Below are 18,719 nucleotides of genomic sequence, written 5' to 3' on the forward strand. Positions count from 1 at the left end.
TCCCTCGTCAGCCCAAAGAGCCATCAGGGTTCCCTGCCCTGTGGGAAGTCCAAGGACCACCCACCTCCATCCAGGTCTAGTAAGGTGAGCATCCAAACTGCCTAGGCTCCCACAAAGCCAATACGTGCAGTAGGATCAAAAACCCATTGCCATTGTTCTTGAGTTCTCAGTAGTCCTCATTGTCCGCTATGTTCAGCCAGACCGGTTTTATCCCAGGCTTTTTCAGATTAAGAGGACATTTTCGATTGAATATCTTTTTTAAAATTAATTAACTAATTAATTAATTTATTTATTAGACAGTGTCTTACTGTGTGGTGCAGGCAGGCCAGGGCCTTGTGATCCTTCAACTCAGTTTCCCACATTCTGGGACTAGGAGCATACATCACCATGGCTGCTTGTTTTTGAGTGCTTTATCTACTTTAAGAAAGCAGTTGGTGAACTGCACGGACGCCACCACTGCATATGCTTCTGGCATGGGTACATTCGGGGCAATCTTCTGTGATAGACTTAATAGCTCTTTCATGATTTCAGGTTATTAATTTTTAATGAATGAGACTTAAGTGTATGCATATTTTTCTCATTTGAATTCACCCACCAAAAGGAGACTCACCGTTTCATTCAGCGGGTGAAAACTCGTGTCCACAGAGACAACACGGAATTTCACTGAAACAGAGATTTTCTATGTGAGACTCTACTGGTTCCCTTCTGTATGCTATGAATATGTTTTATTACCATTGGTTATTGAAGAAGCTGTTTTGGCCAATGGCTTAGTAGAACGAAGCCAGACAGGAAATCCAAACAGAGATACAGAGAGAAAGTAGGTGGAGTCAGATGTCATGTAACTGCTGAAGGAGAAGGATGCTTGCTGCCAGTCAGAAGCTTACTAGTAGGCCACACCCTCAGGGTGATTCACAGATTAATAGAAATGGGTTAATTTAAGATGTAAGAGTTAGCTAGAAATATGCCTAAGCTATTGACCAAACAGCGTTGTAATTAATATAGTTTCTGTGTTGGGTGTAGGGGGTGGGAAACGAGCCCACAGTCTCTGTCTACCTCCCCACCCCTGCACAGTGGGAACCCAGGGCCAGAGGTGCCATGACTGCGGCCTAATCATAAAGAATACCACTCACCCACATCCCCACAGTTGTCCTTGCTCAGTTAATTCCTTATACCTGTTTGTCCTGGTTTGTATATGGGCTTGTCTGTCTGGACAAAGACTATGTTCTCTGCTTTTCTTATCTGCATTGGCCTCGTCCTTGTGAAGTTCTGGGTCGGCCCCTTTATCTGCACGATAATGAATGCTGAGGATGCTGGCACACTGGAGATCTGCAAGACAGAAACGTGAAGAGTGTGCTCAGACCGCGTCTGAGTGCTCAGCTTTTAGAGTCTGTTTTCTGCGTGAAACCCTGAGAACAGGCAAGGGAATGTCAAGGACTCAATTTCCGGTTACATCCAGAGACTGCTACGATTGTGTGATGTGATGTTAGCAATTCACTACTTAGGTCGAAGGAGGAAACAGCGGGACATCCTTCAGTGCAGCCACCACAATGAAACAGATGGTGTCTTCATTTTCAAAGCGAAGTCTTGGTATTAAAAATAATTATCTCATTCTACCTTCCAAGGCCAGTATCAACCGTCTGTCTTACATGACTAACTTGGCTTTTATGAGTCTGTATTCAAGACCTCTGAGGATGGCTCAGCAGTTAAGAGCACACACTGCCCTTGCAGGGGAATTAGGGTCCCATATCCATGTCATGAGGCTCACCACTGTCCACAGCTCTAGGGTGCCCCCTTCTGTCTTCAGTAGTTAACCTGCACTCATGTGCACATACACAGAGACATGGAAAGTGAAATAAATCTTTTTTTTTTTTTTTTTGATTTTATTGAGACAGGGTTTCTCTGTGTAGCTTTGGAGTCTGTCCTGGAACTCACTCTGTAGATCAGGCTGGCTTTGAACTCACAGATATTCACCTGCCTCTGCCTCCTGAGTGCTGGGATTAAAGGCATGCACCACCACCACCCAGCTTGTGAAAATAAATCTTAAAAGAAGAATCTCAATACTTATATCTGTAAAAGTATAAAGAGTATTTACCTCAGAAGTCATTTTAAGGTAAAATTAAATCTGTCCTAAAGCTATGGTAACCTTCCAAGCACTTCATTAGATCTGTTTGTAAGTTTCATAAAAAGAAATTTAAGTTAGATTTTCCTTAAGATATTTTTCCTTTTGATAGATGAGAACATAAAGTTCAACTTGGTTACTCTTTCTCTACCAGTACCACACATCCCGGGAAGGACACTGACCATGAAAGGGCTGCAGTAGAAGGAATCCTTCTCTACCGTCTGGCCTGTGAGGAGGTTTGTGGTCTGCTTTTCATACTGTAGAATAATGTCGAGGGTCACAGTCTCGTTCAGGTGCTGGAGGTTGACACAGGCCTTTTCAGGAACTCCTGCATCGAGCTGTGATGGGACCAGCACCACATATTGTCTGTGGGGAGGAGAAGGATAACCGTGAAGGGTTAAAAGGATGTTATTTCCTAGTGTAGTTCATATTGCCACCAGTAATAGGTTTCGGCAAGATTGGGTTCCCCAGAGGTCACCATAAAAATCCCAGATTAAATACTGACGTGATTCTCTGGCTTTCAGGAAATGTTCACCCACAGAATGTTTAATATCAACATCTAATATTAGAGACTTTGGGAGATCAATTCAAGTTATTGCTGTGTAGCAATTTCCTCCAAATTGGAACATTCCTTCCTGGAGAGGGGCCAGGGAGGAACTTGAGACTCAAGAAGTAAATCTTATGAGTTCTGGAGAGCTGAGACTAACAGGATTGATGGCATCTCTCCATGGTTACAGAAGCAGTGAACAACTGCTGGAGAGAAGAGAGGAGACCGAGTTGCCTCTAAGATATTCCTGGACCAGTCAAGCTCCCTGTAGGAGACTGTACTATTAGTAGAACTATCTACAAGTCACTCAGAGAGCTCCAGGGATGTGACTTTCATGAATCAGTGCCCAGGTGGTTTTGGTTCTGTAGTTGCCTTTGAATCATCCATGCTCCCATAGGCAATCCCCGACTCATATTCCTGTAGGTATCCCCAGTAAATGCTTTGGTTGACCAAGTTGACCAAGGTGGTCTACTCTAGTCTATTGTTGATTCTCTATCTGGGATGGATAGATGTTCCTGATCTATGCATTCACCCCCCCCCCCCCCACACCATCTGATGTGACAGCTATCATATATTTTGGTTAAAAATTCCAAATTTCCAAACCATGAACTAATCGATGGTTCATCACTGGAAGCCTTAAAAACCCAACTGCCTGTAGCCTCAGGCTCCATATGAGTACCACAAATATCTCATCCAGAAAGCACTAGAAACTAACATGCCACATATGGGAAAGCTGAATTGCTTCGCAATCAAGTTTAAGAAGCATGGCCTGGTGGTGGTGGCCCACGCCTTTAATCCCAACACTCCGGAGGCAGAGGGAGGCGGATCTCTGTTCGGGGCCAGCCTGGTCTACAAGAGCTAGTTCCAGGACAGGAACCAAAAGCTACTGAGAAACCCTGTCTCAAGAACTCAAAAAAAAAAAAAAAAAAAAAAAGTTTAAGAAGCAACCTCAGCTCCCTCCCTCCTTTCACTGTCTGGTGATGTAAGCCAGCAGTCTGCTGATGTAATCAGCAAACATCCCAGACACTGCCAAGAGGAGAACAGCCTTTCCTGGCACGTCCTTGCCGTTCATGGCCAGGCACCCGAACTTTCCCCGCTCTGCAAGGTTGTATATTTCACATTGCTTCTCGCCTCCTGAGTGTCTGTCTGTCCTGAAAATTTTTATCTCATTAGAACTTGCCAAACTTGCCAAAGATCCCTTTTCTGCATTGGCCCTATGAAGTCTAAGATTTTCTTCGTGGGTCTCTGCTGTTTCTCTTTGGGGCTATCTCTTTACTTCTTTCTTTCTTTTTCTTGAGTACCATATCTTTTTTTCCATATTGTGAGATATTTCAGGAAGAGAATTTTGTCAATGTTTTCTAAAATCTACTGCAGCCCCTATGTTTTCTGAAGGATTCAAAAAAGAGACTCACGCAGTCTCTCATCCATTTGCCCTGGGTGCCCCCCTCAACTTAGGGAAACAGAGACACTGAGCTACTTCCCAATACCAGGACGATGCAGGGCATTTATGAATTGATAAACCAGTGGTTCTCAACTGGTCAGTTGTAACCCCTTTGAGGGACTGAACGACCCTTTCACAGGGGTCACATGTCAGATATACCGCATATCAGATATTTACATTACAATTCACAACAGAGCAAAATTACAGTTATGAAATAGCAATACAAATAATTTTATGGTTGGGGTCAGCACAACATGAGGAACTGTATTAAAGGAACTGTATTAAAGAGTTGCAGCGTTAGGAAGGTTGAGAACCACTGTGACAAACAGTTTATCCTTTTTTTTTTTGGTCGAAATTCTATATTTTTATCTGGTGCTGTTTGACAAGATTCCTGCCCCATATATCTGAGGTTTCTAGAACTGGAGTAGATCTTCTACATGACCCATGACAACTTACTGGTCCCTTCAAGTTCTTTGACAACAGGTAACTGCATAGGAAGCCAGGAAAGAGATAACACAGTAGGAAGGAAGGGTTTTCTGAAGTAAGAATTGCTTACGGTTTTGCAGCAGCTGCGGCATCTCTGGGAAGAAGCAGTAACAGTAAAAAGGAGACCAGTGTGAGCTGCTGGTTTCCCCTCATGGTGGAGAGGGCCAGAGACGGAGAATGGTTCTGAGCCCTTGGCCCCTTGACCTCTGATCGTTGTCCAGAGCCACTGGCTTTTATTTTACCCGATGGGCGATGAAAGTAAACTACCAACCACTTATTTTGGTAACATATTAACTACTTCACTATTAAAAAAAATCAATTCCAGATAATTTTCAGTACCATCTCTATTCTTTTATTGACTTTTTGAAGTTACCGTAAAATTTGAAAAATTGTGCCTAAAGGCGGTCAGCAACTCAGACTAATACTCAGCACTTTAAACAATTAAAAAAATAAAATAAATCACACAGTTTGATGAAATCAATCAATATGGCTGACTTTTTTTTTAAAAAAGGACAATGAATACTAATATATAATATCAATCTGCTCTTGGTAATTCAGGGAGCAATGCCTTCTCCCAAATGACATAATAAATGAAATTTACCTCAGAATGTTAGATAAGGTAAGTTTAGAGGTATGTGCTTCAGTGTCTTTTTTTTTTTTTTAAAGAAATTGAAATAAATAAAGCCAAGTTAGACCTTGGCAGAATCATGACTTTGTTCCGTCATCGCTTCCTATTCTGGGATGAATAGATGTTTGTGTCAGGCCTCCCCAGTGAAAGTCTGACATTACAGGGGTGTGTGTCTGAGGACGCATGTAAGTGTGGAGGTCAGATGATGTCATCAGGTAGCTTCCCAACAGCTTCCCATCTTAATTTTTGAGGCAGCCATCTCTCACTAATCCAAGAGCTAACCAATTGGATACACTGGCTGGCCAGTAAGCTGCTGTGATCACTCCATCTCTGCCTCATAGGGCTAGGAACACAGGTGCATACCTTCACACTTGGCCTTTTATGTGAATGAACACAGGTGAACACCTCTACACCTGGCCTTTTGTGTGAATGAACACAGGTGCATACCTCCACACCTGGTCTTTTATGTGGACGAACACAGGTGCACACCTCCACGCCTGGCTTTTTATGTGAATGAACACAGGTGCACACCTCCACACCTGGCTTTTTATGTGAATGAATGCTGGGATACAAACTTAGGTCCTGATGCTTACATGGGAAGCATTTTACTGACTGAACTACCTCCCCAGCCCTCCCTCCAATGTGTAGAAATTTGACTTTTTTTTTTTATGGTTCTCTTATCTTCATTTATTATGAAGAAAATGACAGTTCAACTGGACCTAAGCCATATGTACATATTTAATAAATCACTAAACATCAAGGAAATAAAGATTGATTATTCTATAAGGGAATAATTTCTATTTGATAAGTATTCATATTGAATTTTTCACAGATGAAATAAAACATTTTCATCAGTATTGATTCATTGTTCTATTTGTTTTCCAAGATAGGAATGGTTGATAAGGGGATTAATATATGGTCATCACAAGATTGAAGCTTGTCTATTTTGCTGGCTATTATGATGAATGTCTGTGCCCCTGGTACTCATGAGACTGAGGCGGAAGGATACAATTCAAGGCTAGCCTGGGAGCAGGAGTGAGTTTAAGCCCAGCCTGAGAAATCTGTTGACCCTGACTCAAAATAAGAAGTGAAGAGCAGGCTGAGGAAATGTGGGGTGGCACATGGCTGTAATGCCAGCACTTGTGTGGCAGGGGCGCGGATTGCTCACCAGCTCAAGACCAGGTTGGTTTATACAGTGAGTTCTAGGCCAGCCAGGGGAACAAAGTGAGATCATTGCTCAAATAGAAAAAAAAAAGGACTGAAATATTACTCAGTGACCTTGTGCTTCCTGCCATGTGTGAGGCTCTAGGAGGGTCAGGAGAAAAGTTTGTTGGAAAATGGTTTTTTTTTTAATGAAATTAAATGTATACTACATTTGGCTCCCTTGATGAGATTGTGTATCTTTGGATGGATATTGATTATTGCTAGTTTGACACAAATTTTGGATTGCCTATTCTTTACCTGTCTTTTTCTATCTTATTTCCTGTTGTGTATAGATAGATAGAAGCAATAAGAAAGCTTGTTCTAAAAAGAGATAGAAAAGGAGAGGGTCCTTTTCAACAAGGCCATTTAATCATTTAATTTCAAGTTTAGAAGACAGAGATCATACTTGATCCTCATTAAAACTAATTTTAAATTTTAATATAGTAGATGCATTAACTATGCCTTCATTCATTCTTTTGAGAGTATGGCTCTGTACAGTAAGTGAACGCGTATTTAACTGGTATGTTAAAATAATCAGACCAGCTCAAAACAACAGATATTGTACATCAGTCAGCTGTAAGAGTTTAGAAATCTCTCTTTTGAGTAATTTTTACACCAAGTTCCTAGAGCTCCCATTCAAAGGCTCACTGGGACTTAGGGATGACTACCGACTACCACCTTTTTAATTAAAGACACAGTTTTGAACCCAATGTGGTTTAGCAAATCTGAATAAATTAAAATATCACCTTGTTTAATTTTTGATACAACAAGACTTTTGTTGATACAGTACTCCATGGGCTGCTTTTATTTGATCAGAACCATGGTCTACACTTAGCCCATTACACATGTAAAACCACATCTGCTAATAACCTCGACCGCAGCTCAGTGCTTGTTAGTTTTTCTTTTTTTTAAAATTTATTTATTAAAGATTTCTGTCTCTTCCCCACCACCACCTCCCTTTCCCCTCCCTCGCCCCCAGTCAAGTCCCCCTCCCTCATTAGCCCAAAGAGCAATCAGGGTTCCCTGCCCTGTGGGAAGTCCAAGGACCACCCACCTCCATCCAGGTCTAGTGAGGTGAGCATCCAAACTGCCTAGGCTCCCACAAAACCAATAGGTGCAGTAGGATCAAAAACCCATAGCCATTGTTCACCCACATTGGAGCACCAGACTGAAATCTCAAGGTCCAAATCAGGAGCAGAAGGAGAGTGAGCACGAGCAAGGAACTCAGGACCGCGAGGGGTGCACCAACACACTGAGACAATGGGGATGTTCTATAAGGAACTCACCAAGGTCAGCTGGCCTGGGTCTGAAAAAGCCTGGGTTAAAACCAGTCTCGCTGAGCATAGCGGACAATGAGGACTATTGTTAGTTTTTCTTAAATGAACTCCTGAACTTAGGATATTCTTGTACTTTTCAGCATGAGGCTAAGTAATCAGGCGGGAGAGCCACTGTCTACAGAATGTGAGACATGTTCTCCTCCAGTTTTCTCCCATGCTCTCTCTCACTACTGTGAAGTTCCTGGCAGAGAGTGGATAGTGGGGAAAAGGCAAAAGAGGATTTTAAACCAAAAATGGTCATTTACACACGAATATAAAAAATTCCAGAATGAGCCAGAAGAGCTAATTTCTAGTGTCATCATTGTCTCGTACCAGAAATAAATTGCTTAAGACAAGCTGAAGAGTCCTTGATTGTAAGAGTTTACACAAATGTTGGTGTTTTAGATTGATGCCAGAAGGAGGGTCTTTACTCCGGGGCAAAACTGAAATACATGCGACACTGTCTATACAGTAGGGGCTTCACATACTACAACAATCCCCAAGTCATGCCTAGGGTCAGCCATAGGGCAGTGATGGCTGCAACGACCATAAGATTATTGATCATACAAAATTTCAAGGATTCCAGAAATGGTGTTGAAATAGACTGAGGCCAAAGTTGAATCTGAATGGCAGACTTTTGCCAGATGTCAAACATAAGCCTGTGGAGCCCATGAGATGGCTCAGCAAGGTCAAAGCACCTGTGCCCGAGTGTGGCGACTCAGGGTTGAGCCTCAGGACTCCCATGGTAAGAGATAAGTAAGTACCCCTTGACGCTGTGCTCTGACCCCTGCATGTGCATTATGGCGTTTGTCCGACTCCATAAAATAAACAAACTGGTGTGCAAAATGACAAGCCCTTTGGCATTCCAACAACTGTTACACATTCAGCAAGACTGACAAATTTATATTCTACTAACCACCAAAGCTTTAACGGCAATGAATAAAAAGCAAATTTATGGCTGAATAAATATTTACACCAACAAGAGTCTGAGGATGTCTTCGCTGCTCTTAATTTTGGCACGTTAATTAAACAACAAGTCTTTTAAACTATCAGGATAAAACTACTTAAAATGACTGCGGACAACAGCATTACCTTTGGACATTTGAACCAATGTCACTTCCTGAGACAGGTGTTTGCAGAGTGTTGGGCAACCGAGTGGGCTGAGAATGAGAGTATCCTCCCCCATGTTAGGGTACACTGGGGGAGCTGCATTTTCAGTTACTGGTATTTTGAGGCATAAACTGAAACTCATATGAGTACAGAGTACTACAAACAAAGATTTTAAGGAAAAACAGAAATGGGGACAATCTTTTTCTTAACTCATCCAGCACAATAACTTGGTGTGTTTTCTTCCATTGTGAATCTTGCTCTGGCAGAGAACCTAGTGGAAAAATGAGAGGATTATACAGGGTATTTCCACCCTTCAGCCCACAGTGTTTGTATGCATCTGGGAGGGAGGCAGACAGACAAACAGGACATAAGGAATGTGCCATTTTATTTTGCAAAGACTCATGCTTTATGTCACATGATGTTAGCATTTGGAGATCAACTCGGGGTTGTCAAGGGAGATAGGATTCACCCATTCTGCCTTTTTTCAAGACTTCATGGCATTCCCGGACCCCGATACACACAATAAAAATGCCCTTGTAGAAAATTCATCATCTAAATGGGGTAAGATGAAATCTCAAAGTTAGTCTGCATTTCTCTAATGGCTAAGGATATTGAACTTGAAAAAAAAAGTTTTTCAGCTGTTTTTATTTCATCTTTTCAGAACTTCATGTTTAGTTCCAAGTCATAATTTTAAATTGGGTTGTTGTTTTCTTGGCATTTAGTTTTTTGGGTTCGTTGCACATCCTGGATGGAAACTCCCAGATACATAGCTGGTAAATTTTTCACCCATTTGGTTGGCTGCCTCTTCACTTAAATATCGGTGACCTTTTCTTTTCAGAAACATTTAGTTTCCTTAGGTGCCATTTATCAGGTATTGGTCTGAATGTCTACACCGCCAGGGTCTTGTTCAGGAAGCCCTTTCCTGTGCCAGTGATTTCAAATGTGGCTCCTGCTTTCTTCAGTGTTAATTACAATTGGGGTTCCAGGTCTTATGCCGAGGTTTTGGTCCATGTGGAATTGAGCTTTGGGCGGGATGAGATATAAAAAAATCTAGTTTCATTTTCCTACACCATCTGTTGAAGGGTCTGTCTTTTCTTCACTGTGTGCTGTTGGCTTCTTTGACATAATAAGGGGTCTACAGAAGTGTGTGATTATGTCAGGTTGCAATCCTATTCCACTGATCAATGTGTCTTTTTTTTTTTTTTTTTTTTTTTTTTTTTAAGATGAGCTTTCCTTGTGTAGCTTTGGCTGTCCTGGAACTGGCTCTATAGAACAGACTGGTCTTGAACTCACAGAGATCCGCCTGTCTCTGCCTCCTGAGTGCTGGGATTAAAAGTGTGAGCTACCAAACCTGGGTCTCTGTCAATTTTTATGCGATCCCATGCTGTCTTAATTACTATAGTATAGTAGTGTAACTTGAAATCTAGGATGGGGAAATTTTCACCAGCATTGTTGTTGTTCAGGGGTGTTTTGACCATCCTGGGCTTTTGTGCTTCTATCTTAAGTTCAAGATTTATTTAATTTCTATGAAGAGTTGCATTGGAATTTTGATGGGGATCGCACTACACCTGTAGGTTGCTTTTAGTGGGATGGCCATTTTTACAAGAGTAATTCTACTGATCTGTGATCGTGGGAGGTCTTTCCTGTGGTGAGCCCACAAGTATTATACAGTAAATGTACAGCCTATTGGAAGTGTACACACACACTCCACCTGGAGTAACCGTTTTTGCAGAGCTACGGGCACACATGTTCTTTGGATAAGTCACTGTCAATTCTATAAAAATCCGTGAAATCATGGCATTTCTCCCTTCTATAGTATCCTAGCAGTGTATAAATCCAACTTTTCTGTAAGGCAACCAGATACCTCCACCACACCATGAAGCCGTGGCATGAAAAGGATTCAGTCAAGTTCTTGTTCTCACAGCCACTATCTATATGTAGTTCCCCACAAATTTTCTTTATTGACAGTAGTCACTGACGAGAAAGGCGCCTCATACAGGAGGTAATATGTCTGCTCTAACAGCAGACTCAGGAAGGTGGAATCTACTGGCCTTCTGCTCTGACGTAACAGGCTACTAATATTCTGTATTTACTTGTCACCTTGGTTTCAATTAACATAAGAACATATAGCCCAGGAAATTAACTGTTTATACAGGAAAAAAAGCCTGAGTGGCTAAAACTAGCTTCAGAGAGAAAAATTCTCACCTGGGCACCCTGCTGGAGTCAAAAACAAGGTTCCCAGAAGCTATTCCTTTTAACTCAACCAGCTAGATGGTAATGCAAATCAAGCCCACAGGTTAGTACCAATGCTGTGTTCCCAGCCATGCCTTCTCTGAGACATGAGGTGTCTCCTTACCAGATCAACCCCTCTCCACGGCCTCTGCATCAGCTCCTTCCTCTAGGTTCCTGTCCTGTTTGAGTTCCTGTCTGATTTCCTTCAATGAGGAATAGTAAGATGGAAGTGTAAGGGAAATGAACTCTTTTCCCCCTAAGTTGCTTTGGTCATGGTGTTTCATCTCAGCAGCAGAAACAATGGTTTCCTTCATTGCATAAGTTTTTCTTTGTTTTCACAAGTTGGAAGCTTAGTTTGGTCTTGCTGCGAGGTCACGGCTGCCTTTATTTCATTTAGCATCAGGCTTTTCTTGAAAATTTTTATCTTCTTGAGCATTGAACTTACTTTTATTACACTTCCTGGTTCTTCGTTTCTTTTCAAATTGTACAGCTTGTCTTTCTCTTTGCCCAACTTGCTCCTTTTTTATTATAGATCAGCATCAGACGAATTACTAATAACCACACGACACAGTCAATATTTGGCTGTCTTGAAATCTAAAACTCTTCAATTTAACCTCAGGCAGATTTTGGGGGGCAGAGGCAGAAAACAGGCATATTCTTCAGCAAAATACCATAAGAGCAGTTTCTAGGTCACTTAATAATATCTTCTGTTTTCTGAAACCTCTTGAGCTGGACCCCCACAGTTTGGATTATGCTCAGCACTGTCTTCCATCCTCCTACTAGGATGACCCATTAAGTCTTGCTTAAAGCTTCCAACCACTTTTCTAGTCCCTTAGTCCCACAGTCTTCCATTTCCCCTATCAAACAGCAGGGCCAGTCTTGTCACAACAATACCCCATCCAGTCACTGGTACCAAATTTTGTTAGTCACTGTTTTATTGCTGTGAAGAGACACATGACCACAGCAACTCTTATAAAAGGAAAGCATTTAATTGGGGGGTTGCTTACAGTTTCAGAGGCTTAGTCCATTATCAACATGGTAGGGAGCATCTCAGCACACAAGGCACTGGAGAAGTAGAGAGCTACATGCTAATCCACAGGCACGCGCGCGCGTGTGCGTGCGCGCGCGCACACACACACACACACGCAGAGAGAGACAGACAGACAGACAGACACAGAGAGATTGATCTGGGTGGGGTGTGGGTTTTTGAAAACTTTAAAGGCTACCCCCAGTGACATACTTCCTCCAGGAAGGCCTTGAGTCTTAATCCTTTTAATTCTATCAAAGAGTTCCACTCCCTGCTGACTAAGTTTTCTAATATATTAGCCTGTAAGGGGACATTACCACAAAAGAGTTTTTACTGGGGTTACTAACAGGAACACAGGTGAGGGGTTACTTAGAGGGAGCAGGGATAAGTTAAAAGTAGCTACATCTCCAGAAAGGTTACCCCCATGGTGACTCCTGAAAGCTTGATCCCTGGAGCTTTCTACACCACCTGTGGGCGTGGTTGTAACATCTCTGCTTTCCACAGGTGGTTAAGTTTCCACCCCTGGAAATTGTTTATTCCTTTTGTACTGTTGGGTAGGGGCCTTGTATATCTTTTAAGATTTTACTCTCTTGGATATGTGACCTTTTGTTTCCCTCCAGAGGCTCATGCGCCTTCCTTTCTATACTGGAAGAATGTTTCAGTTTGGAGAAGGAAAATGCCATGTAGTACACTGTCCTCAAGGTTTCATTGTACGTGTCTTTCATATTCTTGGTTAGATTTGTTCATATATATTGGATATATTCACACACACACAAACACACACACAATGTGTAGGTAACATTCCCTCCAATTGTTATGATCCTACAGGTTGTCCTCACTAACTCTAGTCAGGTGATCCCATCAGGACAACCAATCAGGTACTGCTACCTAAAACCTTGTAATGAGTTACAGTTTCGTACGGAGAGAAAGCTAAAGTCTCAGTAACGACTCAGTCCCCTACCAGGTCTGGCATCTGGTGCCCATCCTTCATTTCCTCTGTTGCTCTAGTCACACTTAGTTGCTCTTCCTGATCACACAGCACATCTCTTCCTTATGAGTCTTTTTTTTTTCCCTTGCTGAGACATTTATGTCATGAGCTCCCTCTCATACTTCAGGCCTTTGCTTAAATGTCACTGCTGCATGAGATTATCCTTTCAATCTTTCCTGTCCCCAGCACCGTGTTCTGGATCCCCTGACCCTTCTCTCTCTCTCTCTCTCTCTCTCTCTCTCTCTCTCTCTCTCTCTCTCTCTTTAAAAAAAACCTCGTTTTTATTTATTTATTTATTTTTGTTTTTCAAGACAGGGTTTCTTTGTAGCTTTGGTGTCTGTCCCTGGCCTCGAACTCCCAGAGATTTGCCTGCCTCTGCCTCCAGGGCGCTGGGATTAAAGGCGTGCGCCACGACCGCCCGGCCCCCTGACCCTTCTCTAGTCCTTACAGCTCCCACATTTATCACCTTCTTGGTTCTCATATTATGTTCATCTATCATGTCTGTGTACATTGTTGGATTATATTATAAATGGACTGTGTCTTTCCCATCAAGCACAAGGGTAACTGGGTAAATGTGCAGAGGGACTGTGTCTTTCCCATCAAGCACAAGGGTAACTGGGTAAATGTGCAGAGGGACTGTGAGAATGACACTCTGAGCAGAGGAGCCATTTGAGGAAGAAGCAGACCTCACCACTCAAATGCTGGATATTTTCAAATTTTGCTGTATCCTGGCCAAAAAAAAAAAAACTGTTCTCAACCTGTGGGTCATGGCCCCCTGGAGGGTGACCGTTACCCTTTCATACAGGTTGTCTATCAGAAAACACAGATATTAGCTGGACATGGTGGCACATGCCTTTAGTTGCAGCACTTGGGAGGTAGAGGCAGGGGGATATCTCTGAGTTTGAGCTTAGCCTGGTCTACAGAGAAAGTTTCAAGACAGTCACAGCGACACAGAGAAAGCCTGTCTTGAAAAACACAAAAACAGAGGAAAAGAGAATCTTTATAGAAACAAGAAAACACAGATATTTACATTATGATTCATGACAGTAGCAAACGGTTATGTTACAAAGTAACAATGAAAATAATTTTATGGTTGGGGTCACCCCAACATGAGGAAATGTATTAAAGGGGCACAGTATTAGGAAGGTTGAGAACCACTGGTCTAGAAGATCTTGGTTCCAAATTCTTTAACTGTGCAAGTGGAGAACTGGGTAGTTTTTCTTGCCTGTAAAGAATCTTAGCAAACCCAGAAGCCCATGCGAAAGTTGATGCAGAAACTTTCCGTTTCTATCATTTTCTCAAGCTTCTTCCCACCTTTTTGTCCTCAATTCAAATTCATTACCACAGCAGGAACACTAAGCCAGACCAAAGAGTATATAACATTGCTTTCCTGGTACAAGTGCTAGGCTTGAGGCAGCACAACAGGTTTAAAATGACAAAATGCCCCTCAGTTAGCCTCCCAATCTTGTACTCAACAAATCTATCACTAATTCAGGACTCTTTTCTGCTTCCTGTCTCCTCCGATTTCTGATCATTCCTTGAGAATGTTCCATTGAGTGTGTTTCTGTGTAGAGTTGACAGAGCCCTTGTTAACCTTAAGCTAGTCTCCCTGCCTCCTCTTCCACCTATTTCTCTCCCTCTTTGGTTTTAGAGGATTCTAGTTATGGTTTAGGTGCCCAAATTTGAGTTTAAAGTTGAAAAAAAAATGAAGCAAATTATTTAGTTGCACTTAAACAAAGCTCTAAGATTTCTATAATGAAAACTAGGAAGAAAAAAAAAAGAAAACAATGACCTCAGATTTGAAATAATGTCGTTTAATGAGAAGAAAGGAAGTAAAGCTGTCAAGAAGTCATTGTGATTGAAGACTCTTCAGGATGTCAGGCAGTTGGTTGGTCATGGCTCCCTGTTAGGATGGGGACCAGAGGAACAGTTTGTTCAAAGGAATAGTTTCCTGAGATTTAAGACATAGTTTAAACAATAAATACACATATATTTCTCTTTATACACACACACACATATATATATATACCCAAATCTGTAAATATAACATGCCTGCTAATGTGTAAGTATGTGTACAAATATATTTATAACATGTTAAATTATTAATAAAAAGAGAGACTTTAAGAAGCATATGTGAAGGCGTCAATACAATGTCCTTACTTTTCTTTATGCTCTGCCGTCTTATTGGGAATCTGAAACACTATTGAAGCTGTAATAATCAAGGGCGTATTCATCTGAAAAATAAGAAAAGCATTTGTCTTTAAAAATCTCCAACTGTGTGTAACTAGACTGAGTTCTATATAAGGCAAGGCTATATAGAGAGACTGTCTCAAAACAAAAAAAAATAATTGAATTAAAAATAAAGATGCGGGACTGGAGAGATGGCTCAGTGGTTAAGAGCACTGACTATACAAAGACTATTTAATGATTAAATATCAAATATTATCTTTCCAATAATTTTCCAAGAAAAGTGATCACTCATGTATTTTATCAATCCTTAAATATTCTACTAAAGTAAGTCATGTGATGGAATGCATTAAATTAGTAAGGACAGACTGTTCATCTACTCCTTGATAGATTTTCATGAGCTGACCTTCTAGGGAGCGTGTCACGGTCCCCACAACACACTGTTTTGAAACATAATCCATTATATTTGGCCTATAAGGGTTTTCCCTTCAGTTCTTAAGTCAAAACCATAGAAGCAGCATCTATAGTAAATCTTTGATTTGGTAATGACAAAAATGAAAAAGGCTTGGAAGGTTAGCACCATTTATATTTCAAGTTAAGTCTTTTCACAATTCATCAAAGAGATTTTAAATGTTAGGATATCTTGGGATCTGGCACAGTCAGAGCTCACATCATGCAATAATAAAAAAAAAACACCCCATCACTTGATCACGTTTTGAAGACAGAGGGGAATTTGGGGGGATGCAGTGGCTCAGAGTGTGAACTACTGCAATAATCAAGGCTGGGAAGTGGTTGCTTACCTTTCTCGTAACTGTAGACCGTGACTGGGGCAGGCTGGATGTTGGACACAATGTTTGTTTGCTCAACAGAGAAGGTGAACCTGGTTGGTTCCCTGGAGACCTATGAAGACACGAATGATCATCAAGTCCTAGTGGGTCTGAAAAAAGGAAATCACCAAAAAACTTACCCCACAAGCATGTCATCTACCTGACTAAAACAGAAAGCAAAGCCCACCACTATCTTATATAATAGCAAAATAAAATAAAAAAATAAAATAGCAAAATAGTCAGCTGATGTTAAATCACATAAACACTTAAGTCACACTGCTTAGCTGTGTGTTAGAGAATTGTGAACTATTGTATGATTCAGAAGGCCTACTCATGAGTACGCATCCAAGACAAATTATCTTGAAAAGGCACTGCCATGCTCACTTCAACATTGGTCACAATAGCTAAGGTACAGAACTAACTCGAAATAACCCATGTTGATGGAGACAGAAACTGTGGTATGTGTACAGCAGGAAATTATTAGAAGGAGGATGTCTTCCAGCATCAACAGTGGAAGTCTGTGAGGACAGGGAGAGTCAGTTTCCTTCTGGGGTGTGGTCTCTGGTAGGTTGACCATGCAACAGGGATGGTTCCGTACCCATGTGCATAGGGGTAGCACTAATTAGACCCAGTGAGTTATTAAAAAGAGGACATGGAATTGGGAGGGTGTGTGGGTGTGTGGGTGGGGTTCCTGGGAGGAAGTGTGGGGGAATAAAGAGTAACTATGATCAAAATATGTCATATACATGTACAAAACTCAGGATAAATTTTAAAATATTATACTAAAAAGGTAATTATATGGTGAGTATTGTTAGTTTGTTTATAATAACTTGCAATGCATATGTATATCAAAATGTCACAGTATACACTTAGATATATACACAGTTTAAACAACAGTCAGGTTATCCTTCATTGGCGTTCAGGTTGTGGAAGGTTAATTATTCATCTCTGTAAATGACTACATTACATGCATTAAGGAATGAAGATGCCTGTAAACATGAGAACTATCTAGTCAGGTAACCATGACTTACACGAAATAGCTTGTTAATATAAACGATATGATTAGCGAGGCAGAACACTGACTAAATTGAGGGTCTCATTAAAACAAGCTCTTTCACACACATCTATAATAAATAGAAGCTTTCAAATGCTCTTCAGAAAACAAAGCCGTGAAACAAAGCATGAAGAAAAAACCATTGTTGCTGGACTTACATTTTTCAAGTAGAGAAGAACGTGGCCCTTCTTTATGTCTGTCTTCATTACTTGGCCATTGTGTTTAAGCTTTGAAGAAATTGACAGGAAGGGATGAGGATCAGGCATTAGAATTCCCAAGAATCCCCTCTAGAAACGAGCACTGTGCCTTCTATTTAGGACAATGTCCTTTGTACCGCAGGGTTTCTTTGAGTATACAAGGGAACTGGGTAAAGAGATACACGCTGAGCAATGGGCATGAAGACTGTGCTGCTGCAGAGTAGGAATAGAATTCCTCCAAACACGAAATCTGAAGAAGTATGCTCGGATGAAGAATTCCATTATTTAGTTTTATTTTTTAAATGCATTCTCATTATGCCTATGCCAGGGAACAGGGCCATTCCTCTTTACCTCCTCGATGGATGAGAGGACAGGAGTAAACCCAGAGAGCATCTTCACATCCACAAGGACCATACCGGAGCTTTCGTGAGTCCCCGTATACCTGAAATGAAAAAGCAAATCTTATTTCTACGTGGATTTAGAAACATGAGCTCTCTCAGCAAGGATGGCAGGTGGACAGATGCACCAATAAGCTCAGGTCTGGAGATCTGGCAAAAGTTGGAAGGGAAGGGTCTGGAAAACTTCATTCTCGAATGTCAAAGAATAATCACAACCGAGTCACAGTGTACAACATGACATTAGCTGGTGCAGATGATGAAGTCTGTGGACGCAAAGTCTCCTCGGTCTCACAAAGTCAGACAAAATGCCTTTGTTTATGTTAGGTAAGTTCCTGTCAGCCTTAGGTTTGCCCAGCACCAGAAGGAGGTCTTTCTCATTGTTATCTGTCATCAAGGCAACAGCTCATGGGTTTTACCTGAGGAACATGAACCATACATGTATAGACCTTGCTGAAGGTCTAGCTGCTAAACCAGGTTCTGAAAGGGCAGTGACATACCTGTGGGGTAGAATATCAGCCTTCAACGTATGCCTCACCATAGTCACCATCCCTCAAACCTGCTTTTTTTTCCAGTCCTAGCTGAAATAATTCTTATATATAATTCTCTAAACCAAGAGTGGATATCAAAATGTTACCCTTACACGAGGGTCACTGTGAGGTTAAACTTCATCTGGAATACATCCGAAGAGTTGCTTTCCTTCATATCCACGGAAAGAGAAAATCCTGATGCCTTCTTAGGAAGTGGCACATTGTACTTGAGGGTGGCCTAGAAAGGAGAACACCATGAAGATCACCTTGTAGCAAGAGTTGTCTATGCTCCACCACCAATGTGCTGTCCGTCATTGTCATCAGGGAACCAGGATAAACTAAGTGTAGTTTCCATGAGGCACAGCGTGGTGATGTAATCTGACTAGGCTAGAACATGAGACACAGCGTGGTAATGATTTCTGACTAGGCTAG

At 41.5% G+C, this 18,719-nt stretch overlaps 2 protein-coding genes across 12 annotated transcripts in view; both read right to left on the minus strand.

The window, feature by feature from the left end:
• LOC126488504 (pregnancy zone protein-like) overlaps positions 1-4,817 on the minus strand; it is a 59,735-nt gene extending 54,918 nt beyond the window's left edge. The window contains exons 1-4 of the mRNA XM_050122027.1: positions 4,664-4,817; positions 2,302-2,485; positions 1,173-1,326; positions 611-663 (exon numbers count right to left, since the gene is read on the minus strand). Of these exons, the coding sequence (XP_049977984.1) occupies positions 611-663; positions 1,173-1,326; positions 2,302-2,485; positions 4,664-4,746 (474 nt within the window). The 5' untranslated portion in view covers positions 4,747-4,817. The remainder of the gene's footprint in view (positions 1-610; positions 664-1,172; positions 1,327-2,301; positions 2,486-4,663) is intronic.
• A 10,074-nt stretch (positions 4,818-14,891) lies between these two features.
• The window catches only part of LOC126488497 (ovostatin homolog), a 59,901-nt gene continuing 56,073 nt past the window's right edge, over positions 14,892-18,719 (minus strand). For 10 of the 11 annotated variants that reach the window (XM_050122017.1, XM_050122015.1, XM_050122014.1 and 7 more), the window contains 6 exons: positions 18,401-18,525; positions 17,714-17,804; positions 17,324-17,392; positions 16,085-16,184; positions 15,258-15,331; positions 14,892-15,000 (listed from right to left, as the gene is read on the minus strand). In XM_050122017.1, coding sequence (XP_049977974.1) covers positions 15,279-15,331; positions 16,085-16,184; positions 17,324-17,392; positions 17,714-17,804; positions 18,401-18,525 — 438 coding nt within the window. In that variant the 3' untranslated portion in view covers positions 14,892-15,000; positions 15,258-15,278. Of the gene's footprint in view, positions 15,049-15,257; positions 15,332-16,084; positions 16,185-17,323; positions 17,393-17,713; positions 17,805-18,400; positions 18,526-18,719 lie in introns of all 11 variants that reach the window. The other variant, XM_050122018.1, reaches the window with a different exon arrangement.

Source organism: Alexandromys fortis, unplaced genomic scaffold (assembly GCF_014885135.2).
Source record: "Alexandromys fortis isolate MF-2015 unplaced genomic scaffold, M_Fortis_MF-2015_v1.1 scaffold_208, whole genome shotgun sequence".
Lineage (NCBI taxonomy): Eukaryota > Metazoa > Chordata > Mammalia > Rodentia > Cricetidae > Alexandromys > Alexandromys fortis.